This window comes from Microcaecilia unicolor, chromosome 10, assembly GCF_901765095.1.
Source record: "Microcaecilia unicolor chromosome 10, aMicUni1.1, whole genome shotgun sequence".
NCBI lineage: Eukaryota > Metazoa > Chordata > Amphibia > Gymnophiona > Siphonopidae > Microcaecilia > Microcaecilia unicolor.
Genome location: NC_044040.1, coordinates 160,044,038 through 160,063,993, shown reverse-complemented (window position 1 = coordinate 160,063,993; position 19,956 = coordinate 160,044,038). Strand labels below are relative to the sequence as shown.

At 43.0% G+C, this 19,956-nt stretch overlaps 1 protein-coding gene across 1 annotated transcript in view; it reads right to left on the bottom strand.

Annotated features, from left to right (window-relative positions):
• CLSTN2 (calsyntenin 2) overlaps positions 1-19,956 on the bottom strand; it is a 1,123,462-nt gene that overhangs the window by 27,034 nt on the left and 1,076,472 nt on the right. The window contains exons 13-14 of the mRNA XM_030216144.1: positions 17,565-17,788; positions 9,329-9,499 (exon numbers count right to left, since the gene is read on the bottom strand). Coding sequence (XP_030072004.1) covers positions 9,329-9,499; positions 17,565-17,788 — 395 coding nt within the window. The remainder of the gene's footprint in view (positions 1-9,328; positions 9,500-17,564; positions 17,789-19,956) is intronic.

The following is a 19,956-nucleotide window of genomic DNA, read 5'->3' as shown; positions in this document are numbered from 1 at the left end:
AACTGCTACAGCATAAATCCTTATCTATACCCCTAACGTTACGTGCAAACACTTATGCCAGCTCAGGGTGGTGAAAATGCCTTCATCCAACTGTAGGCAGTTAAGCACATAAATGATAGCATTCTATAACATGCATGTCTAACTGCCTAACATGCTCTTGAACCACCCATACCCCTCCCATGTCCATGCCCTCCCTTGAAGTTGCGCATTCTCAGGCAGATGATCAAAAGCCCCGCGCTGTTCCAAACAGTGCTCTAAACTAGCGCTGGAACAGCGCAGGGCTTTACCGCACTGATGATCAGAAATAATGCATGCAAATTTAAGTAGCACAATTATCTCTGATCATGGGGTAGAAGTGCGGGTGAATTGTGCCGAGCACGCACTCAGCACAATCCTCCTGCACTTATTTGACAGGTCTGGGCTGTCAAAATCCCAAACCTGTCAAACACAGGGGCTGGAGGTCCATGGGACCACCAGGCCCTGACTACCCCTGCCCCGAGCAACGGGGGCTGGAGGTCCGGCGGACCTCCGGTCCCCCCTCCCCCGATGATCCCCCCCAGGTTCAGGGAGGGCTGGAGATCCGGTGGGTCTCCAGCCCCCCCCAAACCCCTAGAAAAAGACTCCCTGGTGGTCCAGTGGCCGCCGGTCAACCCCCTCCCTCACAGCGAGGGACGCCATTTTGCGGCGTCGAAAGAAGAGGAGGGAGGCAGGCTGCGTCCCTCCTCCAACTAAGGTAGGGGGGTCAGGAGGGGGGTTCGGGGTTATTTTTACCAGGGATTCGATGGCAGACAACTCTGGGAGTTGGAGTGGGCTGGAGGTCCACCAACCCCTGTCGCTCGCTGGGAGGGAGGGGGTTGACCGGTGGCCACTGGACCACCAGGGAGTCTTTTTACGAGGGTTTGGGGGGCTGGAGACCCACCGGATCTCCAGCCCTCCCTGAATCTGGGGGGGTGGGATCGTCGGGACCAGATGTCCGCCAGACCTCCAGTCCCCTGTCATTGGGGGGAGGGTGCTTTGCATCGTTGGGGGGAATGGGGGCCTGCCAGCATTCAAATGCATGCTGGACAGGGCTCATCATTCCTCCCCAATGATCTGCAAACCCTAATGCCAGCTCAGAGATGGAATAGGGTTTGTCGCAGCCAGCGACCTAATCTTTGGCGCTCTGGTCGCTGATCATTGGGGATGAATGCATTAAGCCCCGTTTAGCATGCATTTGCATGCTACTTGCAGTAAGAGCCCTCGATCGCGTTGTTTCACGCACTCGAGGGCTCTAATCATGGGGTGGTAGCAAACGCCGGTGCTAGTATGGCGCTAACAGCCTCTAGCGCTGGCGTTTGCTTTTGATCATGAGGGTATCTGGGATTTGAGTATGTGACTTAAAGAACAGCAACTAAGGGAAGTTGCATGTGTAACTATTAATTATTGCCAATTGTACAATTAGCACCAATTGTAGCCAATAACTGGCCATTAAATTGTGCACAAATCTTTGTGCGCTAAGTGTAAAGTTAGGAGCCCAACTTTGTAGAATTTGGGGATATATATATTATAAGAGGAGGAGTCAATATATCATCAAAACAGTAAGCAATAAAAATTGCTTAATTTTATTGATTCCTCCTCTTATAAAATCATCAATGCCTTTCAGGATCCTCTGTTACCAGAAGTACCAATCAGATACCAAGAAAAGAGTATGGATTCTAATACTGATATCGTAATCCACCTTGAACAAATGTCCTGGTCAACAATAGCAAGCTTGGAGCACAGAAGCATTCCAGAAGCTTGGGGAGGGACTCAAGTCTTTGGTTTGGACTGCAGATTTTTCTGAAGTTATTCCTACATATGGAAAGAGAAAGGAAAGACTATGTAAAACATAAGCCTGGTGTAAAGAAGGTTTTAGATAACATAGGATGATGAGGCAGTACATGGAAAAATAGCATGTACTGTAATGATGGGCTACATCTTTCTGTGACAGAAGAAGGATCCTTGCGGAGAAATTCACACAGTGTGTTTCTAGACAAAAGAAAGCAAGGGAAGTCAGAAAGTCTCCCCCAAGAAAACCATGACAGTAGTGGGGAAGGTAATGTTAATATAGAAAGCCATCTAAATTCACTTAACACATGGAAAGCAATGAGCACATAAGCTTGTAGTCTAAGTAAAAAGGTTTAAGATTTGCAAGCCCTGATGTTTGAGGAAGACTTGGATTTTACTGCTTTTCTAGAGACTATGGTTCAATGATTCCCAAGAATGAGATGCAAACATACCAGGCTATAATCTTTTTAGGAAGGATAGGGCACAAATGGAGATGCACAAACTGTCTTGACTTCCATGCTAAGCGAATTTCACTCTCACTTTGACCAACACAAAATCATTCTAGTGGTCTTTCTTGATCTTTCTTCTCCCGTCAACCTTGCTAATCACTCCCTTCTTCTTTCCCATTTGTCTACTATGGGTATTTCTGGTGACGTTATTTTCTGGTTCACATCTTTTCTTTCTCACCATTCAGTTCACATATTCACTCCTACCTCTGTCTCTCAGAAGCAGCTACTTCACTGTGGTGTTCCTCAGGGCTCAATCCTTTCCCCTCTCCTGTTTAATCTGTTTCTGAGTTCCTTGGGAGCTCTCATTCAATCTTTTAGTATCTCAGCTTATTTTTATGCAGATGATATTCTTCTTATTTTTCCTACAAGTCCCTCTTTTCTCTCAATTACCCCTCTCCAGGTCTATCTTGACTCAGTACCAAACTGGCTACTTGAACATCAATTTGTTCTTAAGAAGGATACAACTGTTGCCTAGTGGTTCTCTGGATTCATAGCTCCTACATCTTCTATCACTCGCCTTGGGTCTCTGATTCAACCAGTTCCATCTTTTCGCTATTTAGGGATCATCTTGGACTCTTCTCTTTCTTTCTTACCTCAGCTCTCCCATTTATCATAACTTTTCACATTACACCAACGGTGGACCATTCACCACTTCTTTGACCACAACAACTTTCATGAACTCATTCTCTATTCTTTTACTTCACATCTCGACAATTGTAATATCATAACTACACTGAAAAAGTTACAGACTCCAAAACACTGTTATTAGATTACTTTTCTGTGCTTGTCGTACTGATCATATTACCCCTTTGCTGAAAAGCAAACACTGGGTACCCGTTGAATACCAAATCACTTACAAAATAGCACTTCTGACTTTCAAAGTTTTTAGAGCTGGCATCCCTGACTACCTTTCCCGTCTCATGATTCCTTACCCACCTGCTAGAGTCCGTTCGATCAATGATCATTGACTGGTATTACCAAGCCCCAAACTCACTCACTTAGAAACTACTAGACACTGTGCCTTCTTTTTCCTTTCTCCTCACATTTGGAATAACTGTCCCGCTCTCTTCATACTGACCCCTCACTTAAGACTTTCAAAGCCATTTTAAAGACCTAGCTTTTCAAACAAGCTTATGGAGAATCAGCCCCGTTGGATTCCCCAGTGTGAGATACTTGGGACTGCAAAATTTGCCTCTGTTCTGTTTTGCTTTCCTAACCTCTCACTTTTCAGTTTGATTGTTTAATTTTACTATTTTAAAAGGAGTTCATTTCTTTTCTGAATTTTTTTTATAGATTGTACACTGCTTCTCTGCCTTGGCAGCTCAAGTGGTTTAGCAAGTTCTAATAAACTATCTGATCAAAGATATTCTTAAGCTTGAAATGAAAGGGGAGGAGCTGTTTCTGGGAGATTTCAATCTAGCTGATGTGGATTGGAATGTCCTATTGGCAGAATCGGAAAAAAGCAGAGAGATTGTGGATGCCTGTCAAGGTGCTTTGCTCAGACAAATAGTGACAGAACTCATGAGGGAAGGTGTGACTCTGTTTAATATATTTCTGAGACCTTGCAGAAGGATTAGAAGGAAAAACTTGCCTATTTGCAGATGACATGAAGGTAGCCAATAGAGTGGATAATCTGTAGGGAGTAGAAACCATGAAAAGAGATCTCCAAAAATTAGAAGAATGGTCAACGGTCTGGTAGTTAAAATTTAATGCGAACAAGTGCAGAGAGATTTATAAGCACATCTCATGAGAGGGACATTGGGGTGATGGTGTCTGAGGATCTTAAGGTGACAAAACAATACAACAAGTCGGTGGCCACAGCCAGAAGGATGCTAGGCTGCACAGAGAGGGGTATAACCAACAGAAGAAAGGAGGTGTCAATGCTCCTGTACAAGTCGCTGGTGAGGCCCCACTTGGAGTATTGTGTTCAATTTTGGAGGCCATATCTTGCTAAGGATGTATAAAGACTTGAAGCAGTAAAGAAAGGTATGGGGTTTGCACCCAAGGTGTATGAGGAGAAACTTGCTGACCTGAAGATGTATGCCCTGGAGGAAAGGAGCGATAAGGGTGATATGATACAGACATTCAAATATTTTAAAGGTATTAATATACAAACAAACATTTTCCAGAGACAGGAAGGTAGTAGAACTAGAAGACATGAATTTAGATTGCAGTAGGGCAGAATCAGAAATAACATCAGGAAGCACTTTTTCACAGCGAGGATGGTGGATGTCTGGAAGGACCTCCTACGGGAGTTGGTGAAGAAAACAGTTACAAAATTCAAAAATGCATGGCATAAACACAAAGGAATCCTGTATAGAAGGCATGGAACCAAACAAGCTTAGTGGTGATTAGATGGCAACATCAGGAATTGGGAAGCAAAGCCAGTGCTGGACAGACTTCTACAGTCTGTGCCCTGATCATGGTTGGACAGATTTGGATGGGCTGGAGTGGAGCTTCGATGCCAGCTTCAGTAGTTGGAGGCCAGTGCGGGGCAGACTTCTATGGTCTGTGCCTTGAAAATGGCAAGGACAAATCAAGATCAAGTATGCTTATGTAGTATCACAACATGAGTTATCTTGCTGGGCAGACTGGATGGACCAAATGGGGTCTATCTGCTGTCCTGTACTATGCTACTATGTTACTCAATAACATACTCAATAAAAATAATTGGCTTTCATTTTAATTCAACTGTATGTCAGTGCTGCAAAACATCTGGAAAATGCAAAATATGTATTAGCCTGATTGCCTAGTTGGATACTATTTCCTTCCTTGTCCTGTTCTCTTTATTTCTTCTATTCTGTCCTATTAATTATTGTATTTCTTTTCTACCTTTCCATTTTTAATGATTGTAAACCACTCCGACTGTAAACACTTTATGATGCAGGATATATAAACTAAACTTGCAACTTGAAAACCCTTGTAATTTTATTTGGAGTCGGAGACGGTTAGTTTTTAAGCTGACAGTATTTAAGGGGCCATTTTATTAAAACACCTTAAAATCTAGGCTTAATACGTTTTAATGCAGGAGTTTCCTGAGCGCTATGCCCACATTTAACGTGGCAGTATTTAGGGCTTTTTTAACATATTTTTTTTTGCAGGTCCCAAACAAAGTTTTCCATTAGTGCATGGGATTTTCAAAAAAATAATGCAAGACCACTTATAAACTCATATTTAGGAGGTGCTAAGTGATTCCATGTTAAGTCTGCTAGTGCAAATTGTCAAAATACGGCAAAATGCTTTAATGCCCTTTTTTCATGTGCAAAACATGCGAGCCCCTAAATTAGTGAGCGCTGACTGACACTTGCCCTGCTTTGTTTGAAAAAGAAGCAAGTGTTTGAAATTTCTGAATGGTTATCCTGTATCCACTTTTGTCATTATGGAAGGTAGTTACAAAATACTCCATCCACACAAACAATACTATTAAATTTCATCATGTTTTATGTATGAATGAAGTGGAGATGATGAAGAACATACACTGATGACTCTATTAAAAGATAAAAGAAGTGACACTCTTTTGTAACCACAAGCCTTGTGCCAGAGGAAAGTCAATCAATGCCCCAAAATAGTAAATCTACTCACTAAAGGACCTGTTTACCAGCTGAGCTGTAGGCACGCTAGTGTTTTTAGCATGTGCTAAAAATTAGTACACACTAATACTAGAGGCACCCATTCCTATGGGTGTCTCTAGTGTTAGTACACGCTAAAAACGCTAGCATACTTTAGTAAATAGAGCCCCTAATAGTCATGGCTTTCAAAATATTTTGCCTACAATGCACTGGTGTAGCCACAGGTGGGCCTGGGTGGGCTGGAGCCCACCCATTTAGGGCTCAGACCCATCCAACAGTAGCACACGTTTAGCGGTAGCTGGTGGGGATCCCAAGCTCGGCCAGCTGAAGACTTCCCCCTGATGGTAATTGAAACACTACTCTCTACAATACCAGCATCTGCGCATTATCAGTTTTCAGCGCATGCCTGCTGCAGACTACCAACATAGAAAGACGCATTTTTCCACCAGCTGAGATACTTTTTTGGTGGTGGTTGGGGGGAGGGAGAACACTTGGTGCCCACCCACTTCTTGTCTAGGCCCACCTAAAATCTGTTGTCTGGCTACGCCCCTGCTACAATGTTCACAAACAAGAAACAAGTTTCACAGATTCTCCAAAACCTGCCTCATTCCCTCTAATTGTGGCCTAAAAATATTAACAGAACTCAGCTACAGAAATTCTTTTTCAACTACTTCACTGCTCTTTCCACGGGCTCCCTATTAAAGTATTGAACAATTGTTAAGCTTCTTATTTTCACTCTATAACGTATCCATATTCTGCAATTTTATTTCTTTGGATTAATTTGTTGTTTGCGCCTGTCTGATATTACACTGTGGTGCTCATTTTCAAAGTAGATGGACCTCTTAAAATGCTTACAAAAAAAGTCCATTTGCTGAAAATGCTCAAATCCTGATGTTGGAAAGTCAGAATTTGGATGTTTTACACTGCAGTTCATCCAAATAGGAAGGGGGTATGTTATGGGCGTGTTTTAGGCAGGACTAGGGAGGGCCCAAAGGTAGGAAGTCCAACAAGGATTTTTTTTTGTAATGATTCTTTTTATTCTCATTTTTGTAAGAAGTTTACAAGGTGTGTTCAATAGCATACAATAATAATTATGTAAACAACAACATTTTGTTACGGGAAAAAATAGGTATAGAATGAATTATTTGACACTGTGTTTTTATATATAATAGTATAGATGAGTTACATCATATAAAGAAACAGCTGTAGTCAGGACCTATATATCATTATTATTACAGAAATTTTCTAAAGGGTGCCAAGTCTTTGAGAAAAATTGTGGTTACGTAAGGAATTTGCTAATTCTTATTTTCTAATGGAACATCGATACAACCACCATTCTATATATGTAATTTTTGAGTTAGCCTTCCAATGAAGAATAATTAGGAATAATAGGAAGAAACATCCATGACTAAAAACGAGGTTTTTATCTAGACCTGTCTCACTCATATCAAAGTTATCTCATATCTAACTGAGCAGCTAACCACTGGAGGGATTAAGGCATGACCCCTCCTTAATCCCTCATTGGTTGCTGTCCTCCTCCTTCTCCCTTGAAAGTAAGTGAAACTGGAAAGAAAAACTAGGCTCTATGTCAGTTGCAGGTATTGTAGCCATTTTGAAGAAAGCAGCAAACAGGGCAGAGGAGTAGCCTACCCACTGTTAGTGCAGTGTACTGTGGACCAAGGAACCAAGGTTCAAGTCCCACTTCAACTTTTTTTCGGTGGCGTACCAAGGGGGGTGGTGGGGGTGGTCCGCCCCGGGTGCACGCCGCTGGGAGGGGGGGGGTGACGCATGCCTGTCGGCTCTGCTCGTTCCATGCTCCCTCTTCCCCGGAACAGGTTACTTCCTGTTCCGGGGCAGAGGGAGCATGGAACGAGCGAAGCCGACAGGCGCGCAGCACCCCCCCAGCAGGTAAAAATGCACTCGGGGGGTCCTTTCGCCGGGGGGAGGTGTCCTTTCGCCGGGGGTGGGTTGCGCTGCACCCGGGGGGGGGGGCTGCACCCACGGGGCGGGGGGGGGGGGGGGCATCGGCGATCCGCCCCGGGTGTCAGCCACCCTAGGAACGCCACTGCTCTTTTTTTTAATGTTTATAATTCAGAGCCTTCCAGAAATAGAAAAATACCTACTGTATCTAAATATATAAGATACCTGCAAGCCTGAAGGCTATTGAAGTGGTGTACATTCAGGTACAGTAGGTATTTTTCAGACCCTGAAGGGATCACATTTACAAAAAAGAGTTATAGTGGGGTTTGAACCTGTGTCCCTTCATTTATAGTCCACAGCACTAACCACTAGGTTACTCCTCTGCTCTGAAGGGATGTCTGTGTGGCCATATTTTTGAAAATGATACCAGATGGACATCCATGCCCCTAGCTTTTTGTCATTCAAAAGTTGGATGTTTTACTTTGGAAAATGGCTCTTCATTTTGGACATTTTCAGTGTAAAAATGTCCATCTCATAATTGAACAGGAAATCTAAACATTTTTCTTGTTTTTGACTCTGAGATGGACATTTTTCTTTGGCCTAAATTTCACATTCCACAATGTCACATGATTGGCTTGTCTAATCTTTACACATCCATATTTATGCCAGCCAAAGACCTGGCATAATTGCAGGTGCCTAAATGCGTCTGTGATGTGCGTAACTGACAGTATCATGTAAATTATGTATAACTGGGAGTGCCACCCATATTCTGCCCCTGAGTATGCCCCCTTGGAGTACTTGCTATGTAGGTTAAGTAGATATATGTTAAATAGTGCTTAGGTGCCTGTGACGGGGTTTATAGAATACTGCCCCTCAGCCCTTGAGAAAAGTCCCTCTCTAACTAGCCTGATAGCCTGGGCCACCTTAAGATAACTGATCCTGCCCCGGGAGGAAGTGAGCCAGGAGGGGTGGAGTCAATACTTGGAAGTTTAAAAGACACAGCCAGGTTGAGGTTAAGGAGGCCCAGGGAAGGAAGAACTGAAGCCTAAGCCTTTCCCTTTACAGAATATATTTAGCTGCTGTGACCTAGCTGAGGTAAGCCAACATTGTTTCTTGTTCAGGCTTGCAAGCCTGGCTGAGGCCAGACCCGAGTTTCAGAAGGCCCAAGAACTTACAGGCTGTGTTTGGGGCGGGGCAGCCACACCAGCCATAGACTGCTTAAACCCAAGAAGCTGTTGTATCTGAGGTTTCTGGCCTGTGAGGTAACAGGTCCCAGGGCCCAGGTAAATAAAATATTTACTTTCACCTTTATATACCTTGTCTGGCTGAATTATTACCAAGGCCACCCCATAACCCTCGCCTGGGGTCTCACAGTGTCCTTCTGGCACTTTCCCAAGAGGGCACCTAAGCACTTGTACATGTGATTGGGGCATGTAAATGTGGGTGCGTCCAGATTTGCCCTTAATAGTTTTAGTAAAGTGCAGGCGTCAGCTGCATTAAATGTGTGCTCAGAGGCAAACATACCATAAATAGAATATCCTGTTGTAGAATTTGTTGCATCTAGATATTTTCCGTGAAGTTCATTGCGATCCAGCTCTAAGCATTCCCATGTAGGGTCCAGTTCGTCTCCAGTCACCAAAATATCACAGAAATCCAAGTTTTGAAGCATTTCTTCTACTATTACAGGTTTATGAGCTATAAAGACAGAAAATATGTTGCATGTACATAAGTAGCAAACCTGGTCATAATCTGATTGGTTTTCCTATTTTAAGCATATTAATACATAATTATTACTGTATAAGGTTCTTAGACTGTATTTTTTCCTTTACAGTGCTTGTGAACTAAAGTAGGCTCTGCTGTATATGCTGATTCAGACCCTAATTTTACTTTCCAATCTTCTACCCTATTAAATCCTGAGAACTGTCTGCCATTTCTTATTAAAAACAGGAATAGACCCTACTATGGGGGGGGGGGGGGGGGGGGGGGGGGGGGAGCCCACAGTCTCTGAGGTTTTTTTTTGTTTGTTTGTTTTTGTTGTTTAGCCAGGCTTGAAAGCTTGAGGATTGGAGCTACTAGATTTGAATTTGTCAGCATATATTTGGTTCATAGGAGTACTCAAAACTGTCTAAGTAGTAATTTAAGTACAATCAATTTCCATGTGTAAAAAAAAAAAGTTATTGTGCATATGCAATGTGTACAAAAACATAAAAACAAAGCAAACAAAAGTCACAAAAGACTTGTTTTAAACAAAAACTAAACAAACTTTTTCTGCCATGCACACCCCTCTGTACTGCTGCTCACAAATTTCAAATGTGCTAATTCGCTAATTCCACCACTTTGTGCCCATAACTACCCACCCAATATTCCAGATTAACCTAGGCCATATCCAAGTCAGTGCAATGCATGTGTCTCCTACTCTGTGGGAGAAAAGTCTTATATTAAACCTCCATCTCTGGCTAGCACACTGCATTTTTCATTGTTGCTCTCTCACAGGATTGAATATAGATGTGCAGAGCCAATGCTGTTGATGTGCCTGCAAATATGTCAATTTTCATAAGAGAGATACGCAAGTCTGCATTACAGACTTCAGTTCAAACATACATCAGGCATTAATGTCATGATTCTTCCTCTTTCTGGGATGCAATATTTAGTGTATTAGTGTAGCATGGCCTCTTTTTTTATTATTATTATCTACTATAATAAAACTCACCCTCAACGTTCTGAAGACAACGTTCTGAAGTCACTCAGTCACTCCCTGAAGGGTTCATGGATTCATGGTGGTGAAGCCACAACACTGACCATGTCTCTCTGCCCCGCCCTCGTATGACGGACCAATCAGAAAAAACACCCTCAACATTCTGAAACACAAAGGACCATCACAACACCGTTCCCAGGCAACACTATGCAACGTAAGACGGACCGGACCAATCAGAGGAAACTAAGTGACAATAAGGGAGGAGCATTCCCCAGCAGAATGGCTCATTATCTGTGTAGCACGGAGAGCACAGAACCACCGCTGGAACGAGAGAAGAATATTCCTGCTGTGGGTATGTGCAAAAATAGACCGGGGGGAGGGGGGGGGAGAAATTTTTAAATGCCTAATGCCAGTACTGAAGAGTGCCAGAAGGCCCATAGCAAAGACTACATTTGGGATCGCTTTACATAGAGTCAGAGGAGCCGGAAAACAATGTGCCCGTCACCATCTGGGACGTGGGCGAACAGGACAAGCTGCGGCCCAGCTGGAAGGATTACCCGCGACCCAGCCAGCAGCAAACAGCGACCAAGGAAGGGGGAGGAGTATACTCCTTCCCTGCCTAGGAATCGCTGGAGACTGGCTGCCAAACTAATGAAACAACCGCACACCGACGCACCACCTCCATCATTCAAAAGGCATCCACTCTTTCTTCAACAGAAATGCAAACTAATAATACAAAACAAAGAATACCCGTTTTCTCACGCACCTACAGGTAACTCCCCACCCCCTTCCTCTTCCCCTTTTGCCAAAGCGGCCGTGCCCAATCATCCCCAGCCTCAGGCAAGCCGTCTCCCACCTCGGGGATTCCCCGAGCACCCGGAAAAAGACGGCGCAGCTTCCCGCAGCACATTTCTCTTCCAGTGTTCCCCTACAGCAGCCCTGAAATGGCCAAAAAATACCGACAGACCAAGAACGTGCTCCTCTACCTTCCGCCCATCTAAAACAACACTGCTGCCTCAGCACAACACAAAAAAAAAAAAACCCGGAAAAAACAATCCAGCACTCAGCAAAGGCTGACCCCCCTACAACTACATTTACATTTCACCAACAGAAAGACCCCCTCCACAAGCCTCCTTGACAGACAAAACCACACACACACAATACAACAGACACACACCCTCAAAGCCACACACCAATCCATCCCACTTTGCCAGCATAGCACAGCATAGCACAACACCCCAAGCAAAAAAAAAAAAAAAAAGACACACATCAACAACCTGCACACACACCCCACCCTCACACATTCACACACACACACAAAATAACTCTGTGACACATACACACACAAAAAAAAACCCCACATGCTAGCGCCCGTTTCATTGCTTTCGGAAACGGGCCTTTTTTACTAGTTATTATTATAAATCCTAGCTTCTACCCTGACAGGTCCCCTTTCCATTGTCTTCTGTTCTATATTTTTTGATTTTTTTTTGGGATAAAAATTAAAAAATAGGATTCTGTGAATATATTTTGTTGGGGACTATTCCTTTTTTCATCTGAATACCACACAGTGTCCCCATTTACTAATGATGCACACTTAATGCATGAAAAAACGCTTATCGCAAAACACATTTAAGTGTTTTATAAGTTCCCCATTTTTGTGCGCTAACCAAGTGTTATTTTATACAAATATTTTTGGAGGGAGCATATCATAGGCAGGGGGAATGGGAGTGGAAACATTGTTCAGCTAGTGTGGGGTGGACAACCTCAATCCTTGAGGGCTACAACCCCATCTGGTTTTCAGGATTTCCCCCAATGAATATGCATTTAAAGGCTGACTAAATTTCAGTTTCTGTTTTGGATTTGGCACTAAAACTGATCCAAAATCTAGGTTCAGGTTTTAACCAAAAAGGTCTGTGCATTTTCACCTGAAACTGAACCACTGCCCCCCCCCCCCCCTCCTCCTTACAATCGCACTCCCTCTTCATGCCTGACCATCCGTTACCTTTGTGAAGCTCTCGTGGTCTAGTAGGCTCTTTAGGGGCAGGAACGGACCCCACTTGTTCCTGTCCCCTGAGACTGCTGCGGGAGGTCTCAGCAGCCATTTTCTGATTGTAACTAGCATGAGCAGAGGACTCGATCCTGCCCATGTTGATTCCAAATGCAAAATGGCTGCCAGGATCTCCTGCAGTAGTCTTGTGAGGCTGCTGCAGGAAGTCTCAGCAGCCATGTTGCGACTGAAACCAATATAGCCAGGAGCGAGTCCTCTACTAGTGATGTTTCCTGTCGAAAAATGGCTACCGGGACCTCATGCAGCATTCTTGTGAAGCTGGCACAGGAAGTCTTGGCAACCATTTGGATTAGAGCAGTACTCCACAAGTGGGGTCAGTTTCAGTCTCCAAAGAGGCTACTAGATCACCACAGCTTCACTAAGATAGGCCTGGGGTGGGCTTACTGGTGGTTGGGTGGGAAAGTGGACGAGGGAGAGTGATTGCGGTATGTGTCGTCACCAGGCAGGGGGATTTTAAGGCTGGGGTGATGGCATGGGGTGGGACAGTTTAATTTATGGTTTCAGGTTCTGCCAAAATCGAGTGGCCAATTTCGGTCTGACTCTATAAGCATGAAATCTATTTGCATATAATGGAGGCAATGCATGCAAATACATCGCATTCAAATTCATTGGAGAAATCCTGAAAACCTGATTGAGTTGTGGCTTTGAGGGCCAAGGTTGCCTACCCCTGAGCTGGTGCGTTATTAGAATGCACTAACTGGATAATGCAGACATAACAGGTGATCAGTTACTGCCACCTATGTGCTCCCGCATTAATTATTTGCAGTCATGCACGGACATTAGCACACAACCTGCAAATAAAAGTATTATGAGCCTGATTTTACTGACATGTTAAATATTGGCTTAACATGGAGGGCAGTCCCGCATTACAAGCGCTAAGCTCATTTTTCATTGCATTTGAATAAAAGGACCCCTTAGCAAGTTGCTATTCAGGTTGTTTTCTATTGGAGAATGTGAAACCACTTCTTCATGTTTGGTTTTTCATAGCAGCATCTTGGTGGCATCTTAAAATCTATACTCTTTCTCTTTGGAAATGGTTCTTCACCATTTTTTATCCATACTAATAGTTAAACTGCTTGATAACAAAGCAAATCCATGTCATGCACGTTCAGTCCCATTTATCACAGTCAGAAGAATTGTCTGGAAAGTTCCAAGTTCTTATTCTGGCAGCAAACACAACATGAGTCATGTAAAATTACAGATACATAACTTCATTTTAGGGGAATAAGCCTAGCTAGCTTGTTTCTTCAACAATGGATTATAAAGGTTTTAATCAAAACATCAGAATAAGCAATAGTCATTCACGAAGATGACCTAAGTTATATTTTTATTGGTCTAAACATTTATTTGGCTTTAATTGATTTATCCTTCCTTATCATCTCCTGTCTTGACTATTGTAATGTTATCTATTCTGGACTCCCTCAATATTCTCTTAAACATATTCAGATTATCCAAAACACAGTCCTCTGAATTTTTGCCTAAGCAACACGATCTGACTGTATTACACCTCTGTTAATCAAGCATCACTAGCTTCCTGTACAATACCACATTCAGTTTAAGCTTCTTACCAATACCCATAGGCGGTCGGTGGCCCAACTGTTTGGGGAGGCTAAAGGGGGTGGGGTGGGGTGGGGTTGGGGGCGGACCTTAACCCCATAATTGTCTGATAACACACATAAAAAAATAAATTAAAATAATTCACAATTAATACCTTTTATTAAATTTAGATATTAGATATGTATCATATGTCAAAGAATAAAGTGGTTGCTCAAAGCATATACTAACCACAATCGCTCACCTGCAAAACACTATGCACAACTTTGTGCAAAAACACACTCAGAACCTTACTGTACCATATGAAACAAGGGATCATAATATCATGATACGTGTAGAGCCACAAAACAACCTAATTCATGTTTAATATGGGATAAAATGCCATAAATAAGTAAATAAATATAAACTTTTAATGTTGAGCACCTAATTCTCAAAGTGGACATATTCCAAACACTATAATGAAAATAAAATGATCTTTTCTACCTTTGTTGTCTGGTGACTTTGTTTTTCTGATCATGCTGGCCCAGTATCTGATTCTGTTGCTATCTGTCCTCTTAACTCCATTTCCACGGCTTCCTTTCCATTTATTTCTTTACTTTCCTCCTTTCTTCTTCATTTCTTGCCCTCCATCCATCATTTCTTGCCCTCCATCCATAAGTAAAAGCTGGGTCCTCCTCTGTGGAATTGACTGGAGGAGGTATAATGTGGATCCAGCTTTTGCCTATTTTCTCCGTCCAGCACCAGGCATCCCACCCAGCACCAGGCATCAGGCCGGCCTCCCTCCCTCCCACCCAGCACCAGGCATCCCTCCCTCCCGCCCAGCATCAAGCACTAGGCACCCCTCCCTCCCACACAGCACCAGGCACCCCTCTCACCCTCCCACCCCGCACCAGGCATCCCACCCAGAACCAAGCATCCCTCTCTCCCACCCAGCATCAAGCACCAGGCACCCCTCCCACCCAGCACCAGGCATCCCTCCCTCCCACCCACCATCAGGCTTTCCTTCCTCCCTCCCTCCCTCCCAGCAGCATCAGACCTTCCTCCTTCCCACCCACCTAGCCAGCCTGCATCAGGCCTTCCTCCTTCCCTCCCTCCCACTGAGCACCAGATCGCACGCGCGCTGTCCAGTTCCTGCCCCCTCCTCCGAAATTTAAAACTTCATACCTGCTTGGGGTTAAGGGAAGGCGGCGTCGGCAGCGACACAGCACGTCAGCACCAGTGAAAAGCGTGCTCGCTCGGCGCCCCTTCAGCTTCCCTTCGTTCTGTCTCTCAAGTGCTGGTCCCGCCCTCATTTCCTGTTTCCGCAAGGGCGGGACCAGCGCTTGAGAGACAGAACGAAGGGAAGCTGAAGGGGCGCCGAGCGAGCACGCTTTTCACTGGTGCTGACGTGCCTCACATGTAGCCTACTATACTATTTCTTCTCTGTTCTCTCTAACTTTTATTTCCTCTGTCAAATGATTGATGGCATTCTTTTCTAAACTAAGAGACTAACAAAGGGTGGTATATCATACTACATAAACCATACACCATATATGAAAACTGCTGAGCACTTCCACTGCATCACATTTTGGTCTTGTGGAGAGTAATTGTATGCAAGCCAAAGGAGTAGGGTGAAAGGCTAGGCACTTCCAAAAGACACAGGAAAAATGAAAAGAATCTTGTATATAAAAATTTATTTAGGACACACCAAAAAGACTCGACACAGCAGCTGTGTTTCAGTGCATCAGCACCTGCTTCAGGAGTCTACGAGGTATATATAAATAAGCCAATCAAAACAGGTGATAAGACTATATTAGAACGTACAAGGTTCTTTTTGTCTTTCTTGTGGCTTTTGGAAGTGTCTACCCCTTCACCTTTCTCCTTTGGCTTGCTTATAATGGTCGCAGGGATTACTGTTCCTCCACCTTTTGTGGATTCTTCCTTTTACCGAGAGTAATTGTATATAACAGGACATCTAAGTTGTGAAGACATATGGGTGCATATGCAGTAATACAGTGGTTCACAACCCAGTCTTTGGAGCACACCCAACCAATTGGATTTTCAGGACATCCATAATTAATATGCATGACAGATATTTGCATATCAAGGAGGCAGTGCATGTAAATCTCTCTCATGTATATTCATTGCATAGATCTGAAAGCTTGACTGGCTGGGTGTGCCCCGATGCCTGTGTTGAGAATCACTGCCTTAAAATATGCACATATCTAGAAACTCAGCCCCAGCTCCAGTCAATCTCTGCCCCTGGGAGCACCTATGGACAGAGCATGTAAAAGTATGAGCTATGAATTTATGCATGCTCTAGGATTTTAAAGCAATTTTATAAGCACCTTTTTCTGCATGCAAAACAGTGTTTTAGGCGCAGAAAAAAAAGAAGCTTATAAATCTACCCTCCATCAAAGATAGAAAATTATTTTCTACTGATTTGGTTGTATTTCTTTTAAAATAAGTTATTTAAATAGTAACATAGTAGATGACGGCAGAAAAAGACCTGCATGGTCCATCCAGTCTGCCCAACAAGATAAACTCATATGTGTTACTTTTTGTGTATACCTTACCTTGATTTGTACCTGTCCTTTTCAGGGCACAGACCGTGTAAGTCTGCCCAGCACTATCCCCGACTCCCGCTCTGCCTCCCAATCTCGGCTAAGCTCCTTAGGATCCATTCCTTCTGAACAGGATTCCTTTATGTTTATCCCACACGTGCTTGAATTCTGTTACTGTTTTCATTTCCACCACCTCCTGCGGGAGGGCATTCCAAGCATCCACTACTCTCTCCGTGAAGAAATACTTCCTGACATTTTTCTTGAGTCTGCCCCCCTTCAATCTAATTTCATGTCCTCTCGTTCTACCTCCTTCACATCTCCGGAAAAGGTTCGTTTGCGGATTAATACTTTTCAAATATTTGAACGTCTGTTTCATATCACCCCTGTTTCTCCTTTCTTCCAGAGTATACATGTTCAGGTCATCAAGTCTCTCCTCATATATCTTGTAACGCAAATCCCTTACCATTCTCGTAGCTTTTCTTTGCACCGCTTCTATTCTTTTTACATCCTTCGCAAGGTACGGCCTCCAAAACTGAACACAATACTCTAGGTGGGGCCTCACCAACGACTTATACAGGGGCATCAACACCCCCTTTCTTCTCTATACAGCCTAACAACCTTCTAGTTACGGCCACCGCCTTGTCACACTGTTTCGTCGCCTTCAGATCCTCAGATACTATCACCCCAAGATCCCTCTCCCCGTCCGTTCCTATCAGACTCTCCCCGCCTAACACATACGTCTCCCGAGAATTTCTGTTCCCTAAGTGCATCACTTTGCATTTCTTCGCATTGAATTTTAATTGCCAAACCTTAGACCATTCTTCTAGCTTCCTCAGATACAAATGTGGGCACATTGTTTAAATCCACAACTTAAAAAAAAAAGACATCAAATACACAAACCTGTGGTATTTTCTTTGGAATTCACCTGCTGTTCCATTTTGGTGATTGTGCTGACAATCTTGATATCTGGTAACAGCGTCACACCTCTTGCACTTTCAAATTCTGTAGCTGGTCTAGCAAAGTGATCCATTCCACTTATTGTAATCTTCGGTTCATTAACCTGAAGTACCATTACATAGGCATCTATATCTGGGATAGCAATGCAGACGTCTTCACCAAAACATCTGAAAAAATGTAGTCAATTAATTGTATATAATGGACTTTGACACAAGTTCTGTTGCACATGAGGAAAACGTTTTAGGGCCCAAATGTATAACTCGCTTTGAATATTAGGCCCAATGCTAGCAATATTTGTAATAGTGTTTTCTTGTCTTTGGGGTTATTTTACAAAGCTGTGGTAGAAAGTGGCCTTAGCGTGCCGTTACACAGGTCTTTTCTGCACACTAAGGCCATTTCTACTCCTGTTGGAAAATGGCTGATTACCATTTTCTGAATTTGCCATTAGAGCATGGTCATTACCAAAAATTAGCAGGTGAACCCTTACCACTACCTATTTTGTAGGTGATAAGGGCTCAGGCGCTAACCCTACGCTAATCAGTTAGCATGCGGAAATGTAGGTGCACTAAAAAATTAGTGCTGAAATGTCCACTCTACACCACCAGATATGCCCCCTACCAGAAAAATTAAAAGATAATTTTTAGCACACTCAGAGCTTACAGTAGGATGTCTCAGTTCATGCAGCAGTAAACCCTTTTAAGGTGCAGTAAACATGAACTAGTGGTTACTGCAGCCTAGTAAAAGGAGCCCTTTGTCTGGTATCAGAGCCACTGAGATTTGTATTGAAGTTTCCACAATGAAAGCATGCATACAGGAATATTCTTACAATTTAAGTTGGAAGGTTATCATCCTAATCTAATATTTAGGGGGTTATTTACTAAAGCTTAGCTTGGGTTATCTGCAGCAGGGCCCATAGGAATAAAAAGAGTGTGAAAACAATGAACGACCATCAAAACTTCAAGCGAACTTTAAAGACCTATTTGTTTTGCAAGGCCTACCCTATTGATTCTACTTAAATGCCTCAACTCTACAATGCATCTATACATACATTGCAATGGACATTTTATTTCTTATTTATTGTACCCATTTACCCCTACCTTGCCTCACCCTTTTTCTAATTGTATTTGTTTAATACCTACCGTACTTGGCGTTCACCATTACAGTATTTTGTAAGCCACATTGAGCCTGCTAATATGTGGGAAAATGCGGGATACAAATGTTACAAATAAATAAATAAATAACTCGATGCTAAGCTTCAGTAAACAACCCCCTTAGGGAGACAAAGGCAACTACTATAAATGCACCACATTAGCTTTATTTAACTATTTAACCACAACATCACTTTGTATTTGTCTACACCGGAGTCCGCAAGTGCCTCTCCGGAACTATGTAAGCCACATTGAGCCTACAAGTGAGTGGGAAAATGTGGGATAGAAATGTAACAAATAAATAAATGCTGCTTAGGTAATTAATGTTTAAGTGGTAAAATATACTGGAATGTTAAGGGATTTTTTTTTATTTGATAAAGGTTTTCATATATCAATTTATTAAACATTTTTATACCACACAGTTGTATCCTGCCTAGAACGGTGGATAATTGCAGGTTATAAATATTTTAAAATATCAACAAATAATGAAATCACAGACGTTTACAATATAAAACATCCATAAAATCATGAATTATCACAAAACAAACCACACTAGCAAAATTTATCTGCCCATTACACCTGTCCAGTTCTCTTTCACTTTTTTTTAATTGAAAGGGGATAGGGGATGGAATTTTGATAAATCACCTTTATATGGTTATAATCAAAGCAGTTTACATATTATATACAGGTATTTATTTTGTACCTGGGGCAACGGAGCGTTAAGTGACTTGCCTAGAGTTACAAGAAACTGTAGTGGGCCTAGAACCCAGTTCCCCTGGTTCTCGGGCCACTCCTCTAGTCTTAACCTTATATGGAAGCCTTACCCTTACCAGCAGTACCATAAGACTAACATTAGGGGTCATCGCTCCCATTTTGGAACATCAAGCTGAACAGGGAAGGACGTAAGGGGGACCCACAATGGATCACTTTGGGTATGCACTAGGGGTGAAAGGAGCCTTTGGGGAGGAGGAGGGGTGGGGAAGCTGGGTTTTAAATAGATGGGTAGTACTTAGATTTGGAAAAGGGACTTATCAGGGAGATTTGGCTACAGAGGGGTTGGGGTACAGGAAAGGATATGATAAGGGTATTGCAGGGTTAGGGGATTGGGGATAAGGAAGTTAAGAAAGACGGAGTCAGGAATATCAGGAGAATCAGACTGACACATCTCATTATTTAGGCCCCCAGCT